Source organism: Oncorhynchus masou, chromosome 15, assembly GCF_036934945.1.
Source record: "Oncorhynchus masou masou isolate Uvic2021 chromosome 15, UVic_Omas_1.1, whole genome shotgun sequence".
NCBI classification, from domain to species: domain Eukaryota; kingdom Metazoa; phylum Chordata; class Actinopteri; order Salmoniformes; family Salmonidae; genus Oncorhynchus; species Oncorhynchus masou.
The window spans coordinates 69,206,134-69,227,908 of record NC_088226.1 but is presented as its reverse complement, the minus strand read 5'-3'; the positions used below and the strand labels follow the sequence as shown (position 1 = coordinate 69,227,908).

The following is a 21,775-nucleotide window of genomic DNA, read 5'->3' as shown; positions in this document are numbered from 1 at the left end:
TCTTCTTCCTCCTTCTCTTCTTCTTCTTCTTCCTCCTTCGCTTCTTCTTCTTCTTCCTCCTTCGCTTCTTCTTCTTCCTCCTTCTCTTCTTCTTCTTCTTCTTCATCCTTCTCTTCTTCTTCTTCTTCCTCCTTCTCTTCATCTTCTTCTTCCTCCTTCTCTTCTTCTTCTTCTTCTTCCTCCTCTTCTTCTTCTTCTTCCTCCTTCTCTTCTTCTTCCTCCTTCTCTTCTTCTTCTACTGGCTTGTTCCATGTCAGCTTTTAGTTTCTCCACTTTCTCCTTCTGGTTCCTGAGAGAGTGATGATATTAGACTTGGAAATCAACAAAAAGACACACAAGACATAACAGTATTAACAATGTGATAAGCTATGCATAATTATATATGCATGTAAAAACAAAGTTTGAAACCATGACAATTCCCACTCTCTCTTCACCTTGACTCTACGCCTCCAGGATACTCTTCTGCTGGATTCCATAAAAATGAAAGCCCGTAAAAAGCCTCCTCATTCTTTCGTCTTCCCCTTTTGGCCCCAGGTTCCCGAGAGGTGTTCCCAAGTCATGTCCTTTTCACTTTGTTCCCCAACTCCTCCATTGCCACCTGATAGGCACGTCACCTGATAGGCAAGTGCGTATCCCTAATCAACCCTACATCCTCTTGAGGTAACCCAGCACTGTATATGCTTTCACGTCAATGCTTTCAAAATGTTGTTTAGAGTAGAATTACCCCGACATCCTCTTTCATATGATGCATTAACCAATAAAGCAGCTAACCCCAACCCAACTATGGTGTTTATATGAGCTCCCAGACCCAACCCATCTATGGTGTATATAGGAGCTCCCAGACTAACCCATCTATGGTGTATATAGGAGCTCCCAGACCCAACCCATCTATGGTGTATATAGGAGCTCCCAGACCCAACCCATCTATGTATATGAGCTCCCAGACCCAACCCATCTATGGTGTATATAGGAGCTCCCAGACCCAACCCATCTATGGTGTATATAGGAGCTCCCAGACCCAACCCATCTATGGTGTATATAGGAGCTCCCAGACCCAACCCATCTATGGTGTATATAGGAGCTCCCAGACCCAACCCATCTATGGTGTATATAGGAGCTCCCAGACCCAACCCATCTATGGTGTATATAGGAGCTCCCAGACCCAACCCATCTATGGTGTTTATAGGAGCTCCCAGACCCAACCCATCTATGTGTATATAGGAGCTCCCAGACCCAACCCATCTATGATGTTTATGCTCCCAGACCCAACCCATATATGGTGTATATAGGAGCTCCCAGACCCAACCCATATATGGTGTTTATAGGAGCTCCCAGACCCAACCCATCTATGGTGTATATAGGAGCTCCCAGACCCAACCCATATATGGTGTTTATTCCCAGACCCAACCCATATATGGTGTTTATAGGAGCTCCCAGACCCAACCCATATATGGTGTTTATAGGAGCTCCCAGACCCAACCCATCTATGATGTATATAGGATCTCCCAGACCCAACCCATCTGCATGTATGTCTACAGTGGAATCTAGTCTCTCTCTCTCTGCTTCCTGTGTCATGGTGTCTTCACTTCCTGTGTCATGGTGTCTTCACTTCCTGTGTCATGGTGTCTTCACTCACCCATTATGCTGTTGGACCTCACTTCACGTGAGAACTATGCCCCCCCCCCAAGGAGAGACACTACGATCTGAGAACTATGCCCCACCCACCCAAGGAGAAACACTACGATCTGAGAACTATGCCCCCCCTCCCCCAAGGAGAGACACTACGATCTGAGAACTATGCCCCACCCCCCAAGGAGAAACACTACGATCCGAGAACTATGCCCCCCCCTCCCCCAAGGAGAGACACTACGATCTGAGAACTATGCCCCCCCCTCCCCCAAGGAGAGACACTACGATCTGAGAACTATGCCCCCCCCCCCCCCCCAGGAGAGACATGACGATCTTTACCGCTGCAGGTGCTGTAAGGAGTACTGTGTGTGGACCAGACCAACGCTGTCCCAATACAGTGCACCTATGCGATTTAACATTAAAATGCCGATGACATGGTAAAACAAAAAAAGAGAACAAAAAAAAAAACTTCATGTTTGACCATCATCCAGTGAGTTCTCTAACAAACAGCCTCCCATCGGAGGACACTTAGCGGTAAGGTTTCTGGAGCCTCCCTAGTCATTTTGAGCAGCGCCTCCACCCTTCACCGTTCTATAGCGACTGTCTCTCCCTGTATCCAAATCATAACTAAAACATCTTATAAGTTATCCAACCCAAATTCAGTCCTTAGTGCTTACTTTGAGTCGAGGACAGCTTCTCAATTTAGCAGACATCATCCCGGTTAGAATGTACATTTATAAACGGAAACCTTTTATTGCCGGTAATAACTGCTCATTACAGCCCCCCCCCCCCCCTTTGTCCCTGTTTTCCTGTCACGAGTGGCCTGGTAATGAAAGATCAGTATCCCAATGCATACTTAGTCCAAATTATTTGCAGTGTGAAGACCCCCCCCCCCCCGACCTTCTTCCGACACTTATCATTCTAGAGTGTCTTTTTCAGATCGTGTTCACAGTTCATCTTCCCAACGGCACATGTAACTCTTGCCTGTCCCAGTTGATGGCCCTTGATAATGCCCCGATTTCAATATCCAAATAGATACATCCTTTTCTCCCACACATCTCTCACCTGAGACGTTCTCTCTCCACACGAATCTCTCACCTGAGACGTTCTCTCTCTCCACGCTCACTCCACACGCGCTCTCAGCACTCCTGCCGCCCGCACCCTGGTTTATTGCACTAACAGAAGTGTTAAAGGGCAGATAGAAGTGATTAGATAGAAGAGATTGATCAGGCCTCACCAGGAAGTCAGGATACAGGGCATTCGGCACCATTCAAATATTTCCTCTCGCTTTTCTTTCCCTGATCTTCTGAACCCATTTAAATATCTTTCAAAAAATGTCCATCCTTCGGCATACCTAATATAGAACTGAATTGAAAAGACCCAATCCCAAATAAATCCCACAGTATCAACACCACTAACGCCTATTCGTAACCGGTATGTTGTGTGTGCGTGCTGGTGAACCGTAGTTTCAGGACACACATGAACAAGGCCTCACTTGAACAAGGCCTCACTTGATCAGGAACTCTGTTTACGGCCTAATCCAGATACTTTTATACTTAAACTGCCGAATATCACTAACTGCCTTTCCCCAAGCCCAAAGTCTCTTCCCCAAGCCCAAAGTCTCTTCCCCAAGCCCAAAGTCTCTTCCCCAAGCCCTTCTTTCCCAAGCCCAAAGTCTCTTTCCCAAGCCCAAAGTCTCTTCCCCAAGCCCAAAGTCTCTTTCCCCAAGCCCAAAGTCTCTTCCCCAAGCCCAAAGTCTCTTCCCCAAGCCCAAAGTCTCTTCCCCAAGCCCAAAGTCTCTTTCCCAAGCCCAAAGTCTCTTTCCCAAGCCCAAAGTCTCTTTCCCAAGCCCAAAGTCTCTTTCCCAAGCCCAAAGTCTCTTTCCCAAGCCCAAAGTCTCTTTCCCAAGCCCAAAGTCTCTTTCCCAAGCCCAAAGTCTCTTCCCAAGCCCAAAGTCTCTTTCCCAAGCCCAAAGTCTCTTCCCCAAGCCCAAAGTCTCTTCCCCAAGCCCAAAGTCTCTTCCCCAAGCCCAAAGTCTCTTCCCCAAGCCCAAAGTCTCTTTCCCAAGCCCAAAGTCTCTTTCCCCAAGCCCAAAGTCTCTTTCCCAAGCCCAAAGTCTCTTTCCCAAGCCCAAAGAGATAATGAAACCCCCTCTTTTAGAAAAGAAAGTGTACATTTCGTTAGCATTCACTATGCTACATTTTAATCAGCAATCCAAAAGTATGAATTATAAACCAACCGTGATAATTGTAAATCCACTGTCCTTACTCCTTCAATCCACCAACATTTATATATATTTGATTTAGCGTGTACTATTCCCTACTATTATATACTCCATAGGGCATAAACCAACTCCGTATTGATACTGCTACTACACATACATCAAACAGTGTTCAAATATCTTATTTTTCCCTTTTTGGTGTTTTAACTCACTAGCTTCTATAACTCTCCTCTTACAAAAATTCACTGCAACTGGGACTTAGGGTGTCCCTTTTACAGACCTCACTAGGGAAATAGCCCCCACTAGGGACCTATCCGCAGAGGAAAACCTCCACACGGGAATCCTACCCTACACTTATATCACTCCTGGATCTCGCAGAGAAAACCTCCACTCGGGACCTATCCTTGACGGAACCCACCCTAACCTTATATCAGCCTGGATCTCGCAGAGAAAACCTCCACACGGGACCTATCCTTATGGAACCCACCCTACACCTTATATCAGCCTGGATCTCGCAGAGGAAAACCTCCACACGGGACCTATCCTTATGGAACCCACCCTACACCTTATATCAGCCTGGATCTCGCAGAGAAAACCTCCACACGGGACCTATCCTTGACGGAACCCACCCTAACCTTATATCAGCCTGGATCTCGCAGAGAAAACCTCCACTCGGGACCTATCCTGACGGAACCCATACACCTTATATCAGCCTGGATCTCGCAGACGGAAAACCCACCTATCCTGACGGAACCCACCTAACCTTATATCAGCCTGGATCTCGAAAACCTCCACTCGGGACTATCCTTGACGGAACCCACCCTACACCTTATATCAGCCTGGATCTCGCAGAGGAAAACCTCCACACGGGACCTATCCTTGACGGAACCCACCCTAACCTTTTATCAGCCTGGATCTCGCAGAGGAAAACCTTCGGGACCTATCAGAACCCACCCTACACCTTATATCAGCCTGGATCTCGCAGAGGAAAACCTCCACACGGGACCTATCCTTGACGGAACCCACCCTACACCTTATATCAGCCTGGATCTCGCAGAGGAAAACCTCCACACGGGACCTATCCTTGACGGAACCCACCCTAACCTTATATCAGCCTGGATCTCGCAGAGGAAAACCTCCACTCGGGACCTATCCTTATGGAACCTAACCTATACCAGATATTTACGACCAGTCGTTAAACAATGGTCCTACCGAATTCATCTCTGGCTCTCCAGGTCCGTGTCCTATAACTGTCCAGCCTACGATTCTCATCTCCCCAAGATGTCAAAATGAGCAGAAGCAGGTACAGGATCTGTGCCTACCTTGTTTGTTGCCAGCTCCTGCTCCACTGATCTGGACTCTTTGGTTTGACTACAAATCGTAGTGAATCCTGCCGACAACGCAATCTGTTAGGTTGTTATTTTCAGAGTAAATAACTTAACGAACACTAGAGAAGCTTAACCAAGGAGTCTCCTCCTCCACATCTGAACAGCCAATGCACCTCTGTTGCTAGACAGAACCTTAGTGATATCTGTTCTTCCTCACTTGATCTGACCTGACTACCCCAAAGTGCTCACTCCTCACCAACTCAAGGCTGTCATGGTGATTGATACCAGACTGTGTCTCTTTTCTTCCCAGAGGATCCCTGATGGCTTAACAATAGCATATCCTGACAAAATGCAAACGTTATACATCACTCTCTCTCCCTCAGTGACATCGTTATGTTCTAAGCTCTCCACCCGACTCTTTCACTGTTAGATACCATGCTTCTGAGTCTTAACAAGAATCTAAGAACAAGAACAAGAATCTAACAAGAATCTATGCTTCTAAGAATCTAACAAGAATCTATGCTTCTAAGAATCTAACAATACTAAACAAAAAAATATAAACGCAACATGCGATAATTTCAAAGATTTTACTGAGCTCTACAGTCAATTGAAATCAGTCAATTGAAATACATTCATTAGGCCTTACACTAAGAATAGAGATATGTGTCTGTTGTCGAGTTGAATGAACTAGTTACCGAGATTTACCACCCAAAACCACTCAATTTTCCTGGGATGAATAACTGTGAGAAACCAGTCAATTATAATAAATTATTTATATGAACAGCGTGACGTGAAATGGAACCGTTAAATTATATGCAAAGTGTCAATCTGGATTCTCTTCGGCCTTCTCTCTGGTCACTGCATGATGAATTATCAACGCTCAGGGTGGGGACTGACTGCCCATCTCAGTATGTCATTACGCTAATATTTGTTTTATTGTGAGAGGTACATAGGCTACAGTAATATAAAGACCGAGTGTGTGTCTAATTTACCCATCTCCATCTGGTTTTCAGGGGTCAAGATACTTTATTTTTTTTTAAATTGCAGCTGCAGAGTTTTAAAAAACTCCTATATCGTTGCTTTAAATCAGTGCACGAGCGAGCACTCTCTCGCAGTCTTTCTCTCTCTCCATCAATTCCATTGAAATTGCATTCAAACTAGATAATGCTGTTCTAGATTGATATATAGGCCTATAAATAGATGTCTTAGCCTACCTCTTTCAAAGTAATAAATTCAATGCAGTATTAGCCTTATATTTAGCTAAATAATGATGGGTTATGTATAATAATCTCCTAATTTATAGCCTCTGTCTCTTGCACAATACACAAGCACCTGTGCTCCGCTGGCCTCTCTCCTTAAACAACACTCCTTAACTCTTGGAGTCCCACGCAGGAACAGTTAGACTAGAATAGCTTGCTGGACATCATTTTTTTTAAATCATTTTGTTTACCAAAAGACTATTCGAAAAGGGTTGTAAGCTCTTGTTTGCTAAATGTTAAAGAACTTTTTATTATTATTTTTTTAACCAGGCAACGCAGTTAAGAACAAATTGTTATTTTCACTTAACTGCTTGTTCAGTTAAAGTTGTGAAAGTTAAATATGGTTCAGCCTGCTAACCTTACAAATAGGCCCTATTGTATTTCAATATTAAAATCAAATTCATTAGCATATACTTGTAACTTTGTAGGACCAGAATCGCATGTTCTCTTCTGCTTTATATTCCAGTCCATATAACACAGTATAATACAGTACAGTACAGTAATACAATTTTCATTAAAAAAAATTAGCCTACTGGAGATAGTTTCATGTATGTACCCAAGAGAGCATATAGCTAGCTACACCTATGGCTTTTTATGTGTTTATGTTGTGTGTATTGTGCAGTAGCCTATATCATATATGTATTGGATAATGGCACAATCATTTGGACTTTTTTGATCTTTGGCTCATTAAATGTTGTTAATGTAGGGCTCATATGTAATGTATGGCTAATCTGGCTCAGGTTGCATCAGGCTTGAATTTTTTGATCAACGCTCTAATCAAATCCAGACATTTATATTATTTATTTGCTTTTGAATGACACATGGTTTTGGCGGAAAACACCGGGTTGCCCTGGAGAAAAGTGATTTATTTGTAAAATAATAAAACCCCAAATCTGTTGGGGCGTTGGATCAGAAAACCAGTCAGTATTAGTGTAGTAGTGTGATCACCATTTGCTTCATTCAGCGAGACACATCTCCTTCACATAGAGTTGATCAGGCTGTTGATTGTGGCCTGTGGAATGTTGTCCCACTTTACTTCAATGGCTGTGCGAAGTTGCTGGATATTGGCGGCACCACGGTGTCGTACACGTTGTCCAGAACATCCCAAACATTCTCAAGGGGTAACATGTCTGGTGAAAGTATGCAGACCATGGAAGAACTGGGATATTTTCAGCTTCCAGGAATTGTGTACAGATCCTTGCGACATGGGGCCATACATTATCATGCTGAAACATGAGGTGATGGAGGCGAATGAATGGTCTCAGGATCTCGTCACAGTGTCTCTGTGCATTCAAATTGGCATCGATAAAATGCAATTGTGTTCATTGTCCGTAGCTTATGCCTGCCCATACCATAACCCCACCGCCACCACGGGACATCAGCAAACCAGTCACCCACATAACACCATACATGTGGTCTGCGGTTGTCAGGCCAGTTGGATGTACTACCAAATTCTCTAAAATTACATTGGAGGTGGCTTATGGTAGAGAAATTAACATTCAATTCTCTGGCAACAGCTCTGGAGGACATTTCCGCAGTCAGCATGCCAATTACACGCTCCATCAAAAGTTGAGACATCTGTGGCATTTTGTTGTGTGAAGAAACTGCACATTTTAGAGTGGCCTTTTATTGTCCCCAGCACAAGGTGCACCTGTGTAATAATCATGATGTTTAATCAGCTTATTGATATGCCACAACCTGTCAGGTGGATGTATTATCTTGGCAAAGGAAAAATGCTCACTAAACAGGGAGGTGAACAAATTTTTGCTAAATATTTTAAAGAAATACAATTTTTTGTGCATATGGAAAATTCCAGGGATCTTTTATTTCAGCTCATGAAACATGGGACCAACACTTTACATGTTGTGATTATATTTTTGTTCAGTGCAGATTCCCGTGTGAATAATGATCTGTGAAAGGTGTATATAAATAGTAAGGAGGACAGGTCCCAAACTCAAACCCTGCGGGACACCTGTATTGAGGTAACATGACACCTTCAGAAAGCACACGTTTGTGTCCTGTCTGACAGATAGTTCCCAAACCATTTGCAAGACGCCTGGTCGAGTCCCGTTTCAGACAACCTTTGAATGAGCAGGGGTTGGTCAACAGTATCAAAGGCCTTGGATAGGTCTATAAATATGGCAGCACAGGTATACCTATGATCTAAGCAATTTAACACAGTGTCGCCAGTTGAAACGGTGCGAAAACCAAACTGGTGCGCATTAAGAATATCATTTTAAGCTAAAAAAATTTTTTAAAGTTCTTAGCTGAGAGTTTGTGATTCTAATGTTTTTGCAAAACAAAGATACAGTAGTTTCGAAATTGGGCAGTAGTTATCTAGGTCAGAAGGATCCCCACCTTTGTGAAGGGGGAGGGCACGTGCCGCCTTCCTGATCTTAGGGATAGCACCAGAAGCAATTTTTCAATAAAAAAAATGTGGGGTCAAAGGTTATACAATGAGGAGGGCAGAAAGCTGCAGTGGAAAGGGATCGAGATAATCAACTCCTGTGGATTTCTTTTTACGTAACATTTTTGCAAGGCACTTACAGGAGTCGCTGGTGTGCGATGAGACAAGGACATCCCTACCGACCAATCCCTCCCTAACCCAGACGATGCTAGGCCAATTGTGCGTCACCCCACGGACCTCCCGGTCGCGACCGGTTACGACAGAGCTTGGGCGCAAAACCCAGGGTCTCTGGTGGCATAGCTGGCGCTGCAGTACAGCGCCCTTAACCACTGCGCCACCCGGGAGGCCCTTATATGTGTATTTTAACACAATACTGGTTGAACTGAACAAGTTATCAATCAATCATCGACCAGTGGAAAGACAGTGAAAAATGCGCTCTTGCAATGGCGGCGTTGTGCGGATCCTAGTCTATGGAATAAAAGTTTGAGGGAGTTCCTCCCTTGAACTTGAAGAAATGAGCCCAATCAGTCCTCCATGACAACAAAATCATAAACAACAGAGTAGGCAAATAAATTACATCACTGAGTTTAGGTAATTCAAAAAGTTACGTAAATGATTATCATTTTGGACAAGTAACTTAGTAACTGTTATGGATTGCATTTAGAAAGTAACCTACCCAACCCAGACCATTCTACAGCAACATTAGTCTCTTGTGGCAGCTAGTTAGAGCACACAAGGTTCCTTGGTTCATGTCTTCCAGTTTGTCTTGGTTTCTGAGCCCCGTCTCTCTCCCTGTCAGGTGTCTGAGAGGCTACATGAACAGCAGTCTGTCGGTGTTCGACATGGGCGAACGCTTGAACGTGAGTGAGGAGAGTAGATACTGCAGGTACAGAGACTACAGAGCCTCTCCCTGGAGCCCGGTACCATACGACTTCACTCTGCAGTTCTGGCACGTCCTGGCTGCAAGACTAGCCTTTATCATCGTCTTCGAGGTACGTCAGCACGTCCATGCTCTGTCTGTCTTGATCTCTGTCTCAGACACTCATTAGGTGTTTCAGGCAGTGTTTTTTAAATTGTATCTTTATTTAACTAGGCAAGTCAGTTAAGAACAAATTCTTATTTTCAATGACGATGATATCTGATGATGATATTCTAGATATCCCAGATGCTATGTCCTGCCCATGTTCCCTTAAGACAGGAACCTATGCCTTTAAAACCCATCACATCTCCCTCACTAGCTTTAAGCACTAGCTGTCAGAGCAGTTTACAGATCACTGCACCTGTACTTAGCCTATCTGTAAACAGCCCATCTATCTACCTCATCCCCATACTATATTTATTTATTTATCCTTTGCTCCCCAGTATCTCTACTTGCACATTCATCTTCTGCACATCTACCATTCCAGTGTTTAATTGCTAAATTGTAATTACTTTGCCACCATGGCCTATTTATTTCCTTATCTTACCTCATTTGCACTCACTGTATATAGACGTTTTGTATTCTTTTGTTCTACTGTATTATTGACTGTATGTTTTGTTTATTCAACTCTGTGTTGTTGTATGTGTCGAATTGCTACGCTTTATCTTGGCCAACTTGTTCTCAACTAACCTACCTGGTTAAATAAAGGTGTTCTCAACTGGCCTACCTGGTTAAATAAAGGTGTTCTCAACTAACCTACCTGGTTAAATAAAGAGGTTCTCAACTAGCCTACCTGGTTAAATAAAGGTGTTCTCAACTAACCTACCTGGTTAAATAAAGAGGTTCTCAACTAGCCTACCTGGTTAAATAAAGGTGTTCTCAACTAACCTACCTGGTTAAATAAAGGTGTTCTCAAATAGCCTACCTGGTTAAATAAAGGTGTTCTCAACTAGCCTACCTGGTTAAATAAAGGTGTTCTCAACTAGCCTACCTGGTTAAATAAAAGTGTTCTCAACTAGCCTACCTGGTTAAATAAAAAATCAAATAAAAATCAAGAGAGTTTATGTTTGCCTGTGTTGATTTTCTGTGATCTGAAAATGACAATGGACAATAAAGTCTTGTTTTTTTCTCTCCTCATTTCCTCCCTCAGCACCTGGTGTTTGGCATCAAGTCGTTTATTGCGTACCTGATCCCAGACATGCCCAAGAGTCTGTGTGACCGCATGCGAAGGGAGAAGTACCTGATGCAGGAGATGATGTATGAAGCAGAACTGGAGCACCTGCAGAAGGAGAGGAAGAAGAACGGCAGGAGATATCACCACGAGTGGCCTTAGTGTTAGTCATGATATGTTACGTCCCCCTGTACTACATACAGTACCTCGTCTGCACACATAAATCATACACACACACACACACACACACACACACACACACACACACACACACACACAGAACACTTAATACAAACACCAACACACACACACACACACACACACACACACACATACACACAGAACACTTAATACACACACCAACACACACACACACACACAGAACACTTAATACACACACCAACACACACACACACACACACACACACACACACACACACACACACAGAACACTTAATACACACACCAACACACACACACATACACACACACAGAACACTTAATACACACACAACACACACACACACACACACACACACACACACACACACACACACACACACACACAGAACACTTAATACAAACACCAACACACACACACACACACACACACATACACACAGAACACTTAATACACACACCAACACACACACACACAGAACACTTAATACACACACCAACACACACACACACACACACACACACACACACATACACATACACACAGAACACTTAATACACACACATACACACACACAGAACACTTAATACACACACCAACACACACACACACATACACACACACACACAGAACACTTAATACACACACCAACACACACAGAACACTTAATACACACACACAGAACATTTAATACACACACCAACACACACACACACACACACACACACACACACACACACACACACACACACACACACACACACACACACACACACACACACACACACACACACACACAGAACACTTAATACACACACCAACACACACACACAGAACACTTAATACACACACCAACACACACACACAAAAATATGCACTCAGATCACATGTTCCCTTCTATACACCAAAGAGGCCCTCTTCTGTCTCCTGACCTGAGGCCTGTTACTGTCCCCCGTACCTGTCCCCTCCTCCCATCTCTGTTACTGTCCCCTCCTCCCATCTCTGTTACTGTCCCCCGTACCTGTCCCCTCCTCCCATCTCTGTTACTGTCCCCCGTACCTGTCCCCTCCTCCCATCTCTGTTACTGTCCCCCGTACCTGTCCCCACCTCCCATCTCTGTTACTGTCCCCCGTACCTGTCCCCTCCTCCCATCTCTGTTACTGTCCCCTCCTCCCATCTCTGTTACTGTCCCCCGTACCTGTCCCCTCCTCCCATCTCTGTTACTGTCCCCCCCCCACCTGTCCCCTCCTCCCCATCTCTGTTACTGTCCCCTCCTCCCATCTCTGTTACTGTCCCCCGTACCTGTCCCCTCCTCCCATCTCTGTTACTGTCCCCTCCTCCCATCTCTGTTACTGTCCCCCGTACCTGTCCCCTCCTCCCATCTCTGTTACTCTCCCCCGGCTCCCCTTTCAGCTCTCCATCCAGCAGGAACCCTGGGCCCTGTCTGTTCCCTGTCACGTCTGTCCTGTGTCGTGTCCTGGCTACGAATGTGGGGAGAGACCTTACCTATCCAATTGTAATGTTTACTATGCAGAACAAGGGCTGCAGATCAGTTCACTTCTGACTGTCTGCTCTCTTCTCGTCTCACTCTCATAGCACTCTCCATAGACACAGAATGACTAGAACGGACATGCCCATTCAAGTCATCGGTCCGTAATGGGTGGACGAGGCTGGCGGCCATATTGAGTGCACCCGTCAAATTGCTGTGGTCTGAGGGCCTTTGTCCCTTTCTATGTCATTCTATTTCTACGTCGCTCTTCTTCTCTATGTGGCAGCTAGCCTATAGCAGCTTGCTATGACATAAGACACTCCGGTCCGGTCTGGTCCGGTGCAGCTCACAACACGGCTGTGTGTTCTGTGTTTGTCTTCCATGGACTTGGTACAGGCCAGTCACTGTCCTACGTGGTCGTCTGACTGTGCCGCTGTACTGTGGCACTGCTAGTGGTTCCTCTCGTTGCTTATTAAGTGATTCTATTGACGTATGTACGTGTCTACCAAAAAATAACAATGGACAATAATAATGTTGTTTCTGTATAATGACTGTAAGTAATATTGCCCTCAAAGCATGCTGATTCGTTAAAGCATTTTGGTTCATTTGTTGAACTGCAGCATATCTGGGAAGATGTTACCATTCGGAAGTTTGATAGAGGTTTAATTATCTCTATTTAAATCATGTAAAAAATGCACGGTTCGTTTAGTTTTTGTATTTTCTTGGATAGACAAAGTCCCTGTTTTTGATGCCTGGTTTACTGCACAGTACGTTTCTATTCTGTGTGAGCTGAATGTTAGACATTTATTTATGATATTGCTGGTCTTGAGTTGTGGATGCTAATATGTGAATATGGTGTGTTGATATTACTACAGTTTTAACCAACCACAAAGTGTGTCACAAACATCACTCGTGCCTGGTGGTGCTGCAAATGCTTTACTGTACGTGTAAGAAAATGTTTCTTGTCATTTTTCTCCAGTATGATTTACAACAACAAACTGAACTGTCTGTCCCCCAAGGATTTAATTTGGAGGAATGTTGTGATGAGAAAAATATGAAAATATAAATTGCCAAATTCTGGCATTTATTTTCCTCTGTTGATAGCTCTGCAAAGTAGAGGAAACCAACCCAACAGTGACATGTGATTCCTGTAGGGAACTATACTGTACAGCCACTGGAGGGCAGTGAGTGCACTGGCAAATCTGTTCTTCCATGTACAGCATCGGTTTCTCATTGGCTACTGGAAGCAGAGAATCTGTTTTCTCATTGGCTACTGGAAGCAGAGAATCTGTTTTCTCACTGGCTACTGGAAGCAGAGAATCTGTTTTCTCATTGGCTACTGGAAGCAGAGAATCTGTTTTCTCATAGGCTACTGGAAGCAGAGAATCTGTTTTCTCATTGGCTACTGGAAGCAGAGAATCTGTTTTCTCATAGGCTACTGGAAGCAGAGAATCTGTTTTCTCATTGGCTACTGGAAGCAGAGAATCTGTTTTCTCATAGGCTACTGGAAGCAGAGAATCTGTTTTCTCATTGGCTACTGGAAGCAGAGAATCTGTTTTCTCATAGGCTACTGGAAGCACTCAGAATGTGGCTGATTGTGCATCCCAAATGGCACCCTATTCCCTTGGTAGTGCACTACTTTTGAACAGGACCCATAGGGAATAGGGTGCACTACTTTTGAACAGGACCCATAGGGAATAGGGTGCACTACTTTTGAACAGGACCCATAGGGAATAGGGTGCACTACTTTAGAACAGGACCCATAGGGAATAGGGTGCACTACTTTTGAACAGGACCAATAGGGAATAGGGTGCACTACTTTAGACCAGGACCAATAGGGAATAGGGTGCACTACTTTTGAACAGGACCCATAGGGAATAGGGTGCACTACTTTAGAACAGGGCCCATAGGGAATAGGGTGCACTACTTTAGAACAGGGCCCATAGGGAATAGGGTGCACTACTTTAGAACAGGGCCCATAGGGAATAGGGTGCACTACTTTAGAACAGGACCCATAGGGAATAGGGTGCACTACTTTAGAACAGGGCCCATAGGGAATAGGGTGCACTACTTTAGAACAGGGCCCATTGGGAATAGGGTGCACTACTTTAGAACAGGGCCCATAGGGAATGGTGCACTACTTTAGAACAGGGCCCATAGGGAATAGGGTGCACTACTTTAGAACAGGGCCCATAGGGAATAGGGTGCACTACTTTAGAACAGGGCCCATAGGGAATAGGGTGCACTACTTTAGAACAGGGCCCATAGGGAATAGGGTGCACTATTTTAGAACAGGGCCCATAGGGAATACTGGGTGCACTACTTGGATGTTTTTGAACAGGACCAACTTTCAGGGAATAGGGCTCCAAATATGTTTTCATTCTTAAATTGAGCTCAAATATTAAATACAGTCAGATCATTACATATTGTCTTGGAAAAACCAACATAAGGGAATAGGGTGCAAACAATAGGAAGTTTAGACCAGGACCAATAGGGAATAGGGTGTCCTAGACTGACCTTTTGAACAGGACTGAAATGTTCAAAGGGAATAGGGTTTTGCGAGGATTTCCAGGACAAGCATTGCAGGAGCAACAGGGCATCTGTGAAATAGTAGGAATAGGGTGCACCTACAATTTAGAACAGGGCCGGAGTCATACAGGACCACAAGAATCCGTTGTCCAACTTGTTTAAATATTCAATCACACCTTCTCTTTCCTTTTGGATTCGAACAGGATACAAAATATAGGGAAATGGGATTTTGCACTTTGGTTTGGAACAGGTGGCCCCCATACAATAGATGGTGCATTATAAACTACTTTAGAACAGGGCCCATAGGGAATAGGGTGCACTACTTTAGAACTGACCCATAGGAATAGGGTTCATTATAAAGAACAGGGCCCATAGGGAATAGGGTTTCATTAAAAACAACCTCTGTTAGAACAGGGCCCATAGGGAATAGGGTGCACTACCTTTAGAACAGGGCCATACCTCTGGGAATGACCTAGCCCTGTTTCATTATAAACAACCTCTTTAGAACAGGTTTCATTATAAACAACCTCATAGGGAATAACCTCTGGGTGCAGCCCTGTTTCATTATACCTCTTTAGACCAGGGTCTAGAGATGACCTAGGGAATAGGGTGCACTACATTTAGACTGTCAGGGCCCAGCCCTGTTTCATTATAGGGTGCACTGTTTCATTTAAAGAACAGGGCCCATAGGGAATAGGGTGACTACTGTTTCATTAGAACACCTCTGGGATGATAGGGAATACCTCTGTCTAGGTGCACTATTTCATTATAGAACAGGATGCCCATAGGGAATAGGGAAACTCTGTCTAGAGATTAGCCCGATTTCATTATACCAGTGGCTTGGATGACCTTGTTTATTAGAAAGGAACCTCATCCAGGCACTGTTACTTCATATTTCATACTTTCATGCCAAAATACATTTAAACAGCGCTCCAAATATCATTTGGTTTTCAGCCCTGTTTCATTATAAAAATTGCTCAAATATTAAATACAGTCAGATCATTACATATTGTCTTGTTTCAAAAACAACAACATAAATTAGAGGAATTAGTTTATTATACCTCTGTCGAGCAAACATTATAGGAAGTTCTAAGAACATTCCCGCCCTGAACATTAACTGGAAATCTAGCCCTGTTTCATTATAAACGTGTCCTAGACTGACCTTGTGATGCCGCCTGTCTTGGTTTCATTTATATTCTGAAATATTTCATTGAAACCTCTGTCTATGACCTAGCTGCACCTCTGTCTTTGACCCCTGTTTCATTATAGGACAAGCATTGCAGGAGCATGACCTAGCCCTGTTTCATTAAAAACCATCTGTCTGAGGTGAAGCCCTGTTTCATTATAGGCTAAGATAATATACCTCTGTTTAGAGGGAAGCCCTGAACCTGTCTACAATCCTGTTTCATTATAAACAGAACCTAGTGACCTAGCCCGTTTCATTATCAACCGGAGTCATACAGGACCACAAGATCACATTCCGTTTCCAACTTGTTTAAATAGCCCTGTTTCAATCACACTCTGTCTAGAGATCTAGCCCTTCATTTTGGACCTCTGTCTAGGATGACCTAGTTTCATATACAAAAATGATGCCCTGTTTCATTTAAAATAGAGATGAGCCCTTTTCATTATACTAGAGATTAGGTTTCATTATACCTCTGTCTAGAGATGACCTAGCCCTGTTTCATTATAAACAACCTCTGTCTAGAGATGACCTAGCCCTGTTTCATTATAAACAACCTCTGTCTAGAGGTGACCTAGCCCTGTTTCATTATAAACAACCTCTGTCTAGAGATGACCTAGCCCTATTTCATTATAAACAACCTCTGTCTAGAGATGACCTAGCCCTATTTCATTATAAACAACCTCTGTCTAGAGATGACCTAGCCCTGTTTCATTATAAACAACCTCTGTCTAGAGATGACCTAGCCCTATTTCATTATAAACAACCTCTGTCTAGAGATGACCTAGCCCTGTTTCATTATAAACAACCTCTGTCTAGAGATGACCTAGCCCTATTTCATTATAAACAACCTCTGTCTAGAGGTGACCTAGCCCTGTTTCATTATAAACAACCTCTGTCTAGAGATGACCTAGCCCTATTTCATTATAAACAACCTCTGTCTAGAGATGACCTAGCCCTATTTCATTATGAACAAAAGCTGAACTTTTCCAATGTACTTTTCTATGTATTGTATATACTGTTTACTTTCTATAAATGTGTTATTTTTTTCCAGTTTACTTTGCAATGTATATTCTTTTCAAATGTATTATTATTATTATTATCTATGATTGTGTATAATATTTTTTTTAGCGATTCTGAATGCAACCGACCAGCATGACGTTCACCTCTCTGTACCCTGCAATCGACCAGCATGACGTTCACCTCTCTGTACCCTGCAATCGACCAGCATGACGTTCACCTCTCTGTACCCTACCAGCATGACGTTCAACCCTGCAACCGACCAGCATGACGTTCACCTCTCTGTACCCTGCAATCGACCAGCATGACGTTCACCTCTCTGTACCCTGCAATCGACCAGCATGACGTTCACCTCTCTGTACCCTCACCGTTCACCTCTCTGTACCCTGCAACCGACCAGCACGTTCACCCTCTGTACCCTGCAGCATGACGTTCACCTCTCTGTACCCTACCAGCATGACGTTCACCTCTCTGTACCCTCGACCAGCATGACGTTCACCTCTCTGTACCCTGCAATCGACCAGCATGACGTTCACCTCTCTGTACCCTGCAATCGACCAGCATGACGTTCACCTCTCTGTACCCTGCAACGACCAGCATGACGTTCACCTCTCTGTACCCTGCAATCGACCAGCATGACGTTCACCTCTCTGTACCCTGCAATCGACCAGCATGACGTTCACCTCTCTGTACCCTGCAATCGACCAGCATGACGTTCACCTCTCACCTCTCTGTCGACCCTGCAACGTTCACCTCTCTGTACCCTCGACCAGCATGACGTTCACCTCTCTGTACCCTGCAATCGACCAGCATGACGTTCACCTCTCTGTACCCTGCAATCGACCAGCATGACGTTCACCTCTCTGTACCCTGCAATCGACCAGCATGACGTTCACCTCTCTGTACCCTGCAATCGACAGCATGACGTTCACCTCTCTGTACCCTGCAATCGACCAGCATGACGTTCACCTCTCTGTACCCTGCAATCGACCAGCATGACGTTCACCTCTCTGTACCAGCATCGACCAGCACGTTCAACCCTGCAATCGACCAGCATGACGTTCACCTCTCTGTACCCTGCAATCGACCAGCATGACGTACCCTTCAGCCCTCTGTACCCTGCAATCGAGGCAATGTAATATAATTACAAGAACAGTATTCCTGTTCATTCTCCCTTGTTCTAATGGGCTTTTTCCCCGAAATCTAGAAATCATATATCTATGAATGTTAAAGAGAAAAAAAAATCCACTTTTCCTCAGCTGTCCTCTGAATGTTTGGCAGGTGATTTAACGAAGTATCATATTTTCTTAGCTGCTATCAATAGACCTTCATCTGCTATTTAAAAAATATATATTTTTGCACTCCTGCATTTGCATGACTATGATGCACCAACATTTATAAGTCAGTTGCTTATAAATGAAAGTAAATTAAAGTAAAGAAGCTGTTAATTTATTGTATCAAATGAACACATATAGAGAATTAGAGTTGATATTATTATAATCATCTGAAATGAACCACAATCAGTCAGTACATCCACGTATAGTCAAGAATACTTTTTTTTTTTTTTTTATACATATCACTGTTGCTATTGTCAGAATAAACTGTCCAACATATCAGTTAAAAACATTATTTGCTCAATATTAATTAATACAGTGCCTTCTGAAAGCATTCTGAAAGCAATTGACTTTTCCCCACATTCTGTTGTGTTACAGCATGAATTAAACATGGATCCAATGTCGCCGTTGTGTCACTGATCTACACTCAATACCCCATAATATTCCAAGTGGAATTCTGTTTTTAGATTATTTATTTAAAACAAATTAATTCAAAATGAAAAGCTGAAACGTCTTGATGTCAATCAGTATTCAACCCCTTTGTAATGGCAAACCTAAATAAGTTCAGGAGTAACAATGTGCTGAACAAGTCACATAAGTTGCATGGACTCAGTCTGTGGGCATTTAACCGTGTTTAACATGATTTATGAATGACTACCTCATCTCTGTACCCCAATATACATACAATTATCTCTAATTTCCCTCAGTCCAGCAGAGAATTTCAAACATCAATTCAACCACAAAGACCAGGGAGGTTTTCCAATTCCTCGCAAAAGAAGGGCTCCTATTGGTAGATGGGTAAAACTATAAAAGCAGACATTGAATATCCCTTTGAGGATGGTGAAGTTATTAATGACACTTTGGATGGTGTATCAATACACCCAGTCACTACAAATATCCAGGCGTCCTTCAGTTACCTGGAGAGGAAGGAAACCAGCTCAGCGATTTCACCATGAGGCCAATGCTGCCTGTAAACAGTTACAGAGTTTATTAAAGGATGTGGATAAGAGAAAACTGAAGATGGATCAACAACATTGTAGTTAACTCCACAATACTGACCTAAATGACCGAGTGAAAAGAAGGAAGCCTTGTACAGAATCAAAAATATGACAACACATCCTGTTTCCCGAGGTTGGTGGCACCTTAATTGAGGAGGACAGTCTCGTGGTAACGGCTGGAGCGGAATTGGTGGAATGGTATCGAATACATCAAACACATGGTTTGATGCCATTCCATTTGTTTCGTTCCAGCCATTATAATGAGCCGTTCTCCTCTCAGCAACCTCCACTGATCCTGTTTGCAATAAGGCACTAAATTAAAACTGGGAAAAATGTGGCAAATAAATGAAATTTATGTCCTGAATACAAAGCGTTACGTTTGAGGCAAATCCAACACATCACTGAGTATCACTCTTCATATTTTCAAGCAGGGTGATGGCTGCATCATGTTATGGGTATGCTTGTGATCATTAAGGTCTAGAGAGTGTTTTAGGATAAAAAGAGGCAGAATAAAGCTAAGCAGAGGCAAAAATCATAGAGGAAAACATGGTTCAGTCTGCTTTCCAACAGACAGTGGAGACAAATGCACTTTTCAGCAGGACAATAACCTAAAACACAAAGCCAAATATACACTGAAGTTGCTTACCAAGACAACATTGAATGTTCCTGAGTGGCCAAGTTATAATTTTGACTTAAATCTGCCTTAATATCTATGGCAACACTTGAAAATGGCTGTATAGCAATGATTAACAACCAACTTGAAAGAGCTCGAATAATTGAAGCAATTTAAAAAAAAGAATAATGTGCAAAAATTGTACTATCCAGCTGTGCAAATCTCTTAGAGACTTACCCAGAAAGACTCACAGCTGTAATCTCTGCCAAAGGTGATTCTAACATGTATTGACTCGGGGGGTGTGAATACATATGTAAATTAGATATTTCTGTATTTCATTTTCAATACATTTGTGAAAATGTCTAGAAAACATGTTTTCACTTTGTCATTACTTGCTGAAGACTGTAAGTACATCATACATTTACACATTTGATCATTATTTTGAGGATTGTTCTGTTTTGGCACTGATTGGCTGAGGAATGGTCAAACATTTTCCCTTTGATGTGATTGGACTGAAATCACCTTCCCTTCGAGGTGGTTGGTCATTTGAAATCTATGCATGTCGTAAACATGACTACAGCATCCATCTTGAACAGTGTCCAAAGGAGATATTTATTATTAGTGTTTTTTAGTGTAGAGTAAGCATTAAATAGAGCTTACAAGTCTATAAGTCAATGATTAGGGTCTTGGAAAAACATGTCACTATTCTGTCCAACAAAAAAAATTGTTTCTTATTTCATCATGATTGATCGTACATGATGTTTGTCAGTCAATATAATGGATTGTTGATTGATTGTATAATACCCTGATTGATGTACAAGGCTGATATTTCTTCCCGAGACATTTTGTGAAGAAGAGCATTTTTTTGCATTGTGTTTTCATATGTCATCATAATGCCTATTAGTGTTTCTGGAACGGACGCAACGAAACCTTCCTTGGTTGAAGCTTAAGGCCTAGATCCAATCAGACCAAGAGTTAACGGGCGATAGCCAACACCCGCATAGCCGATGTTTTGGAGGTGTCGCTGTAAAGCTGAATTTGAGATGAATTTCCACGATGCGGATTAAACAAAGCCCTAAAACTGTCAATTGGAATCTGGGTGGAAATATTGTTTTTGTTGATATTATTTTAGAACTCACCTGGTTAAAAGATTATGAATAAAAATATATAAATAAAAAGATCAAATAATCTGGTGGGTCACATGGAAAGCACACAAAACAATATTTTTTGCACCTTCAGGGGACGGTTTCCGGGACACAGATCATTAAGACTAGGCCTGGACTGAATACCAAGATCAATGGAGAATCTCCATAAAACTATGGATTAGGATTAGTCTTAATCTGTTTTAGTCTTAAACCCTGAAACGGCCCCTAAATGTGTTTGATGAGTTAGCGGTGCGCGCTAAATAGCGTTTCAATCGCGGCTTTTGTGGAGTGATGGGTAACGATGCTTCGTGGGTGTCAGTTGTTGATGTGTGCAGAGGGTCCCTGGTTC

The 21,775-nt window shown here is 43.0% G+C and overlaps 1 protein-coding gene across 1 annotated transcript in view; it reads left to right on the top strand.

Moving 5' to 3' along the window:
* Positions 1–14,717, top strand: part of LOC135556918 (anoctamin-3-like) — a 166,235-nt gene extending 151,518 nt beyond the window's left edge. Inside the window, exons 25-27 of the mRNA XM_064990321.1 lie at positions 9,644–9,836; positions 10,914–11,097; positions 12,712–14,717. Of these exons, the coding sequence (XP_064846393.1) occupies positions 9,644–9,836; positions 10,914–11,096 (376 nt within the window). The 3' untranslated portion in view covers position 11,097; positions 12,712–14,717. The remainder of the gene's footprint in view (positions 1–9,643; positions 9,837–10,913; positions 11,098–12,711) is intronic.
* Positions 14,718–21,775: the final 7,058 nt, after the last annotated feature.